General features: G+C 31.5%; 1 protein-coding gene across 1 annotated transcript in view; it reads left to right on the plus strand.

Annotated features, from left to right (window-relative positions):
- LOC106460462 (GON-4-like protein) overlaps nt 1-10,435 on the plus strand; it is a 211,856-nt gene that overhangs the window by 137,817 nt on the left and 63,604 nt on the right. The window contains exon 20 of the mRNA XM_013920158.2: nt 2,884-3,082. Within this exon, the coding sequence (XP_013775612.2) occupies nt 2,884-3,082 (199 nt within the window). The remainder of the gene's footprint in view (nt 1-2,883; nt 3,083-10,435) is intronic.

Raw genomic sequence — 10,435 nt, forward strand, 5'->3', positions numbered from 1 at the left:
AAACTAGTGAATGAAATTGTTTGAAACTTCATAAGAAGTTTCATAAATAAACATAGTTTAAGAAACATAAAGCCCGTTACTTTTGATAAATTTAGTTTTTTTGCATTATGATCTTTAATATCTTGGAAAATTACATTAGGAAATGGTATTTATAAGAAATGATTACGATATTTGTTGCAGATTTGAACTTATTACTTTTCATGCTTTAGTACATTATTTTAAAATCCCTAAAACCTTTTTATCATCCATAGAATGCAAATTTTGTCTATTCTTACTTTTTTTAATAATCATGTACTCTGCTTATGGTTTCAAGTAATATACAAAACCCGAAAATAGTATTTCTAAGTAAACCTAAACAATCAACGAGTATTTTTATTTTTAACTAGGATTTCATGTTTATATATGTACATAAAAAAACATTTTAATTTTGTTTCATAAATGTATTTTTATTTCAAGTTTATGTTTCATTGTAGCCATACTTTTGTTTATTGTGGCAAATAAATCGTGAGGTTGGCAGCTTGAACTTTGTACATTTGCCTTAAACTATCATGCCTGATGATGGTCACTCTCATTTAGTCCAGTACAGGCGTATTTGAACATTACTGTAGATATGATAGTAAGAACGCTTTTCTGTATTTGAATGTCATTTCTTTGAACTTTCAAACAAGTTTATTTGAACATATGTTCTTGTATGTTGTTTCACTACACAGACAAAACTAATTGCCACTACTAGCGAATGTATATAATAGTTTACAGTACAGGTTGTTTGAATAACATCACCTGACCCTAGTTACTTGATTCATCCTGTTAGAAGAGATTACCAAAGGATACAGATGCCATAAATTAAAAAAAAAATGACTTTACAGCACATAAAAGATTAGTCCTGGAAACATTCCTCTCATTATAGGCAAGATTTATGTTGGAATTTGAAACTTAGGCTCTTCAGTGTGAGAATTTCATAGCTTCCCCTGTATTATTGAGATGAATGTACTTAGTGTGTTTCACAACCAACGTATGGGTTTTATTGTTGTCATTTGTACACTGAGTTTTAAACCATTTGCAAAATATCAAAATAAACTTTATATATATCAGTTAGACTGTTTTAATTCTAAAACAACAACAACACAAGTGTGGGTCTTACTACAAAGTAAAGACAATAAGAAGGAAAAATATAAAATTCTTATGTGGTACTGGCACTAGTAGTAGTACGTACAAATCACACAAGTTTATCATTCTAAATACTGAATTATATTATTATTATTATTATGAACTAAATATAAAATTATGCTAAATTATTGAACTTAAAACTACTAATTTAAATGCAAAAGATTATAAAAAATCACAAACTCCTTCCGTATTGAGATGGAGACATACATTCAGTTCAGTGGTGTTTTTTTAGGGGACCTTTAGGTTGTACTTTCGAGTGATCTTTGACATTCTAGAGAGAATTCAGATTCACTTTTTCCAGCACCTTGCTTTATCAGCTTCTCATGAGGCCAATTGGATCAGCTGCATCTGATTCCTCTTCTTCCATTGGTACATCGAGTATGCTACGTTTTGAGTTTTTTTCCCGGTTGCTTTTGAATCTGCATCTTCCTTGATTGCTGAAAGGTCTGAGGGCGAGTACTTAGTTCTCACTCCATACCCTGATATTGTGGTTCATGCAAGGATGCTCACTGCTTAGTTATGTGAAAGAACAGCTATGCCTTGTCTGCCACGTTTGTCAGAACAACTTGCTTTCAGCTACTACTGCCAGGTGGAAGCATATTTGGACTCTCATAAAATAGGCCCACTCCTGAGACAAGCTGAGTTCATAGTCCATGTGATGAGGAAAGAAAAAGTGGAGCATGTAATAATAACCCGGAAGACAGAAGGAAGGAGAAGCAAAGAAAAACAAAGAATAAAGATGTTGGATAGATTCACAAAAAAGAAGCCATTAATAACAATGGAATTTTGGAACACCAGGGACAGAGAGAAATGGAAAGTCATGATCATCAGTGCCTGTGTGCAGGCATGACACTGGAGGAGAAGAATCAGATATCTTCATTCTGCTGAGGACTTCAGTTTCAGCTCACATGAACCATGCTAAATTAGTAAAAATTAATATTATACATATGATTTTTATACACCTATCATGTTTAGGTGACAATTTTTTACATGGTTCTTCAAATAAGCTTAGACTTTTTATGCCAAAGAGAAAAATTGCAAATTATAGCTTTCCACGTAGAAATTATTACAAATTTATTATACACAGAAGCCCAAACACTTCAATTGAATTGAAGAGTGTTACGATTTGTTACCATGCACTATGGGAGATAAACTTTCTAAATTGAAATTGTGGATTTTTTGCTCACATTGAATATTTTTTAATAAGTTGACACAACATGAAACTACAGTGTTCAGCTGATAAAAAATATTGTATATGATAAAGTAAATTTCAAATTTTTTGGGTAACTATCTTTTGTTGTTAAATGGTACAAGTGAAACCACTCTTTTGTTTGTTAATATTAGTACAAAATCAAAATTACTGGTTAAGTATATGAATTGTATTTGTATGTTATAAACAGTTGTTTACTACAATACTTCATAGTCTTACAAAAAAATAAGTTGATTCATCTGGTGGCATAGCACAAGAGCATTTTCAGATTTACAACTTCTTTCATTTGTTATTAGAACATACTTCAGTTGTGTGTACCTTATTACATATATATTTTCTAAAGAGCTGAAACACTAAGCAAAAGTTAGAAAAGTTTGTTTTTTTAAGATTTAGTTAATTTTTTGTTTTCTTGTGAATTGGTCAATTTAATTTTTTAAATATTTGGTAAGAACAAAGCATTTTGTTGTAGTATATGACCATATAAATTGAAATATGTTACTTTCTAGCCTAATGACAGACTTTGAAGAGATACTCATCCCTGACAGTGATGCTGAAGAGACAAATAGTGATAGCTGTGAGGAGATGAAAATCCCAGAAACTGAAGATTGTTATGGAACAAAACAGTGCCCATGTTTTTGTCATCTTCAATTTTGTGATCCTAGTTTTCAGGCTTGCAAAAGACATTGTAGTCAATGTGGTACAAAGGTAATATATTCTGTTATTGTTTTGATATGACGTTTCTTAGTAATTTTCTTCATTAAATTTATAAAGTTTCAGTTTTTCTTAATAAGTAGGGCTCATAATCAAAATTGTATGGAAATTCATTTGAGAGACCCATTATTTAGAACTTTAATTATGCATATTAGTATTGTCTGTGTTTTTTTTTTTGTCAGTTTTATGTAACCTTCATTAAATTGGGCTTGCTTGCAACTTATGTTGAATTAGGTCTCGTTTTATTTTTGAGATATGTTTGCTTCTTCAATTAAATTGAAAATGTTGGTGAATTTTATGTAGGCTTGAACAAATTATTAAATATTAAGATTTCTTGAGATTTAAGAGAAACAGGAACTATGATTATGATGTAAAATAACATTGACAATTTTGAGTTTATAATTAAATCTTGAGACTGCTGTTACTTCTAATTTGTAAATGAAGTTATTAACATTTTAGATATTTTCTAGTTTGGCTATTTATGCAAGAAGTCATACATACTGTTAGAGGAAGCTATCACTTTAAATATTTCAGCCTTTTTAAAAGTTTCATGAAATTGTTTTTAAATCAGAAATAACTCTTTAATAATAAATTATATGAATGAAAATAGTAAACACTACCATGTGCTACAGAATTAACATACATAGAATGTGTAGAATGTACACAGTTAGGCATGCTAAAGCACATTGTGGCACGTCTATGTTTTTTAATTCTTACCTGATGTTTGACAAATTTCCAACTAGGCAGAATGTCTAAAAATTACAAGTTATTAACTATTTTGTTAGTGGATATGCTTGCTTCTTCAGTTAAACTGTAAAAGTTGCTGAATTTTAGTTAAACTTGAAAAAGTTATTTTATCAATAAGAACACTAAAAATTTCTAGTTTTTTTTTCTCTTTTTCTGTATGTGCACAATTGTGAACTTTTGTACATATACCTGTCTTCATCATTCTTGAACCTAGAAATAAGTCTTATTTGAAATATAGAAACAAGTTAATATAATATGGCTAAAGAGTTTAAATATTGAAATATTTTTGTGTATTTTTGCAGAGCTTTAAACACTGGTCACATGTTTTTGTTAACTTGTTGCAAAATAATGGAAATGCATTGGGACAATAATATAGGTATGAGGATATAAAATCTTGTAGTTACTGAGATTTCAAATATTATACAACATAGGAATCAGATTGAATTCAAATTTCAAACTTAAAAGTATAAAGTCCCCATGTGACTCAGAATCATAACTATTATTATAAAAATTACACTAAGTGCTCAAAAGGTTAGTTTGTGTATATTTGTGGGAATATACTAAGAGGTTTTACCAAAGTGTGTATCTTATCAGTGGGTGGGTGACACTAATCACTTAAATGCAACAGATATTCTCACAGAGCCATTACTTAATCAATCTATGTGTATATGAAACTGTGTAACACTTAAAGTAACATATTTTACAGCCTTCAGTCCTCATTGATAGACTATAAGCAGAGAAACAAATGTATGAACATGTAATATCCACTAAATTATGTTATGTATGTGATTAGTGTACTATGCAGTGGATTGAAAAGTCAGTCATTCAAAGCATGAAGTATCAGCTGAACAGACTTCACTTGCTTAGTCAATCCCTGTATTTGGGTGCTGTTGACTAGCTTGTCATCAGTTCAAAGTTAGAGAAAGATACAATGGTGTAAAAAGTTATTGCATCACCCAATCTTTTTCACACTTTTCTTGGTTTCTGTAATTTTTTGTAAGATTTTGCATTGTGCAAATGTCAGAAATAGTGTAAAATAGTTATGAACATTGTATGGTTTAAGCTGACTCACATTTCAGGCATCTAAACACACATGTGCAACTTTATTAACAAACCAACCATCATAAATGTATTACAGCAGATGATCAATAAATACTTGGCAAATACAAAAATATTCACTGATTAAGGAAACCCAGATTTAAAGATGACACCACCAATATATTTGACAAAAAAATGGTTACAGAGTCTGTTACTTCTTTTATTATTTGATTGTCCCTCCTCTGGCCTTGACAGCTGCTTGACATCATCATGGAATAGTGTGTACAAGGGACTGAATGTAGGCAAGAGTGAGTTCATGGTGCCACATGCAGATTAGGACTTTGTGGAGTTCAAAGGTTATTCTCGATTTCTTCTTTTGCATTTTGTTATCCATTACCTTTGAGCAGTTTTTAATAAAATTGAGATATGGGCTGTTGCTTGGTCAGCATAGTGTCTTAATCCTCTGTCTTCAAAAATAGTCTTTCACCCAAAGCATTAAAATATAACTTAAGATGTCTTTTCAATATATGCAGAATGAAATTTCCTTAATATTTCACATCAGCTACACTTAATGCATGAATATTGCCATCCTTTTTAGCCCTGTGGCATGGAGCAGAGTCATCCTGGAATGTGCACTGGTCAGCTCCACTGAAGTGCTCCAGAATTGTTGGCTCTAACTGGGACTTGAGGATTTTGATGAACTTGCTGGTATTAACAGTGCCTTTCACAAAATGCAGACATCCCACACCCTTGCCAGATGCATCACCTATCACCTGACCTTGCGTATGCCTCACACTTGCATTCAAACATGCTGGATCAAACTTTTCTCTAAATTGATGTCATACAAAGTACTTCCAATCAGACCTGTGCCTATAACCATTCCAGAACCTAGTTGGAAAGATGGTTCCCCAGAATGGAAAAAAACAACTTTGGGATTTCATTTCTTCTCAACCAGTTAACTGTTTGGGCTAATGCTGTGTGTTTTCTAGATAGGAATTAGTTTATTTTATGCTTGGTTTCTATAGCTGTGTTACACAACACTGATGCACTAGATTTTGTCTAGGTAAACCAAGCAATGTCACTTGTGTATATGGAAATACTGTTCTTTCCTCTGATAAATATGCTTGTACAGTCTACTGTTCATGGGCTCAATATTGCTAACATTGGATGACTGTTCTATGGAACAACAGCTTACCTGTTGCACAGGTAAAACTGATGGATAAATTCCAAGGTATGTCTATCTCAAGGATGCTAATTCCAGATAAGAGGACAAAGTTTGATGGGATACTGTTGGTACTCCAGCCATCAGCACATCTTTTTGAGTATGAGATTGTAGGCTGATCAGTGTCAGGGATCTTCATAACTTGGGTAAAAGTCCTATATTCAGGAGAGGCCATCTCCTAGGCCTGACATCTCTCTGATGGCAAACTGTCCATCATAGTCATGAGTACTTCTATGTTCAGACTAAGCCATTCTTTTTGGTAAAAGTGTTCCTTTGATCTCCTCTAACTCAAGAAGTCAAGCAGAGGCCATTATACTATTAACAAAACAGAGAATTCTGCACTAGATCCTGTGGTCACACCACCAAAATTTCCCCTTTTTTGTCTACTTGTGGTGTTGTCAGATAAACTGACTTGTGTGCAATCATCAGATAGGACTGCATAATAATGGGACGATTGAACAGGATTTAAAAACTTGACTAATTTTAAGCTGTGTGAGAAATAAGAAAATTAGACAAATTTAATATTAGTTACACAATCTTTATTCCAAATAAAGCAAAAAAACTGCATACTTACACAGACAAGTAGACAATTGCCTCTACTGTATCAGTAAATAGATCTCTGTGGAACTACTCTCTTTGAAAACCAAGTAGAATGGAGAAAGAACCAAGGTTCCAGTCTAGCAAAAAACCTCATTTTCTTTTGGGATAGCATCACTGTACAACTGATTATTCTTTCACAGCATTTGTCAGCTGAAATGTACACCATTTTTTTCACAGTCAGTGAAAAGACACTGCAGTCATTATGCTACAACATTCATGCTGGCAAAGTAGATGTTATCTGCTATGAGAACAATAAAGATGTAAAGGTGACTAGGACTAGGCAATTTTCGTGCTTTTGTGGACCAAAACTGTATAGAAACAGGCTTGGTGAAAATTTTAAACATTCCATTAATAAAGATAGTAGAAAACACAATATGCTCGGTTTTCACTGTAGTACACAATGCATGTGATTGGCCAAATTTACTTTCTGAAATGACATTATCTGCATTTTATCTAATGCTAATACTGTGCAAAATTCAGTATGAGGATGATTTCAGTCATCTTACTCATCTTACTTGGCCAGCATCATCACTGAAACCCTGTCCTGTTGAGCACTTTCTTAATAAACTTGAATGTTACATTCATCACCATAATTAGCAAATTGATTTCAGGCCTTACTTCTCATCAAACAGCTACAATAAAACACCCTGTGAAATTTATATATTACCAAGCCCTGGCTACTTGAGTAACAAAAGTTAATTAACCAGTCAGTGTGTTAGTTATTGTAATACAGCTGACAGAGTACAGTAGATTAACAGTTGTAGTTAGTATGACAGTAAAACAGTACTTAAAGGAGAGGGAAGTTTTATATAGTCTAATACCTGGAGAGTACAAGAGGAAATGTTACAGCTCTCTGCTAACATAGCCATCAATGTTTGAGTTTACAAATCATGAAATCATACCTATTATAGCACTTTATAGTTACTTACTACACCATTACTTATGGCAAGTACATATTCCTACAATAACAGCTAACCACCTGCTATTTTGATTTGGAAGTGCTTGCTATTTGTACAGTTTTATTGCAGATATTATACTATGCTAAAAAGGTTAACCTACATTTATTCCACCAACGTTGTTTTTTATTTGCAAAGAAACTACCATTTTTAGAAAGAAAACTTGACTAATCTGACAATTTCACAGTTTGTTTTGTAGCTAATGAATTGATGAAGCATTCTCTATCAATACATATCTTTTTATAATCATTTAGAAAAATATAAAAAGTTTTTGCACAAGCTACTTTTTTATTTGAGTGATTGTTTGATTTAGAACTTGGTGGTCAGTAATTGAGTTCACAGATCTTCTCAGAACATTAAAGAATGTTTTGTCACATGTAACTCAGCTGATATTTAGTTTCTGCTATGTTTCTCTACTTCCATTAATTTTGTTGATTTTAAGCATACATTCATGTCTGCCAAATGAAAAACTGTATTGACCAGTGAACTAATTGTTGACCTAACCTTTTGACAAACAGGCTACAGTAACAACAAAATACCTTGTATCTTCTGGAGTTTGATCAGAAGTTAATGATGGGTAAATGAAGCTAATTTCTTTGTAAAATTTTTGATACATTGTATAATTACCAGAAAATATTAACATACCCTCAAAGTTTGTACAGAAGAAAAAAATTTTACATAACTCTTTCTACATGGTTCGGTCAAATTGATTGACCACATGACCACTTAGTACTTGCTTAATGTGTGTTATAATTTTGATACTACTGACTTTTAATATAGTATGTATATCTTCACAAAATTTGGCAGAATTTCAGTAAACATTACAAGTCATTCACATACAAAAAATCAGATTTGTCCGTAAATATATCGTCTTTCTTTTTACTATTCCGAGTGCAAAGTGATTTTCATGTTGAGATTAAAAGTACTTTTTTCATCTCAAAAATCTCATATTTCATTTGGGTAATCTCTTAAATTTCCTAAATACATTTCAAATGTTTGTTTTCAGTAAAACTTTATACTTTATTTATTATTTTCTCTACTCTATCTCTATACAAGGTTAGTCAGTTGGACTGACCTCATAACCACAAAAAAAATTGAAATAAGTCTAAATTGTTCTTTTCTTTCTAGAATGACTTCAAATTGTAACATGAAACTACATTTGTTTATCTAAGTAGCTTTAAACTCGTAACAGTATACATCTATTTATATTTCAATTTTATTCTTTTATTGCCCTTTGAACCATGTTTACCTGCTATTCGTGCCATTATAAATTATAAGTCACTTGGGAAACATGAAGCTCATATTATGCTATTGAATTACATTAACCACGAGCTACTCTGAGCTGCTTGTGTGCATGCCTCGTGAAACATTATTATTATATTATTATTACTTGTTTTACCTAATCTAACTTTAACTAACGTAAAGAGATTCCTATGTTACATTTTAGTTATTTTATAATAATAAATAAAGAATATACATGAAAAACAACAAATAAAGTACTTACTCAGGTTTTCTTTTTTTTGCTGTCGATTGTAGATGACACTTAACACTACATTTTTATGCTAATGGTAGTAATGCACTAAAAATTTTTATTTAATTAAATAACACACCAAAGAACATAGAATAATAACATGCTAAAAGCAGACAATGTCCCATAACTATCACAATTTTTCTGGCTTTCTAACTTTGCAGCAAGAGCCATTACAAATTCATCCAAGATAGTCGACAGATTTCTGTTGGGAACATAGCTTGTATGAAAGAGAAATTGACAATTGTCTGTTCAGAAAACAACATAATATAATGATACATCATTTGATAGATTAAAATCTTGGCTTTCTGTTGGTTATAAATAACAGTATTAAACATAAGAGAGAACTATTAACAAATCCTGAAAGAAAGGATTTGACAGGTGGTGTGGCATGAGGGGTCTGATTTTCTACTTGATAACTCTCTAACCAAACAAGATTGAAGGCTTTGAAAACTATGGTTTGTCTGAGTGATGATGATTTTAGAGTGAGTAATTTACATGGAGGAGCGGGGAATAAAATAGAAAAGAGGGGGTGCCTAGAGAAAATGTCACATTTTTCACAGTAGGGGAAATTCAAGATTTTTAAAAATATTGCCTTATAAAATCAAGAACTTAAAAATTTGTATACTATTAAAATATAAAGTGTTAGCTATGATTTTATGTTATACTAAATGGTGTAACTTAAATAAAAAGTATTTAAATTTTGAATGTATGTCACTAAAAAAACCTTGTCACATACATAGTTAAGGATGCCTGTGCAGAGGGATAATGTAATTTCCAATTTACATGGTTATCTAAAAAGGAAAATTCACCTGCTTAAAATCATCTTAGTTAGTATTGCATTTTAATATTGCATTTTAATCAGCTTTAATGCAGGTTTGAAAATTATTATCAAACTTCAGAAGGGGAAATTTAATTTGCTTGATGGAATATTATTTCTACTCAGCTATTGCTAGTTGTATTACTAACTAAAAGATATGTGAGGAAGGATTGAAAAACACCGGTGCTTTTCTTTCTGACCAATAATTTATGAAACTGATGTTCAAAAGACCAGTCTAAAAATTGTTAGTTAAAATTTTGTGATTTTATGACATGAACAATTTTACTGCATGGGTAAATAAACTGTTTCTTCTTCCATTTATGATGAGCTTTTTTTGTAACAACCGTGACTAGTAAAACATACCTTTAGTTGCATATCGTTGTCTTGTGTTTTTTAGTTGCAATTGTATTATATATATATATATATATATATATAG

This window comes from Limulus polyphemus, unplaced genomic scaffold (assembly GCF_000517525.1).
Source record: "Limulus polyphemus unplaced genomic scaffold, Limulus_polyphemus-2.1.2 Scaffold775, whole genome shotgun sequence".
Lineage (NCBI taxonomy): Eukaryota > Metazoa > Arthropoda > Merostomata > Xiphosura > Limulidae > Limulus > Limulus polyphemus.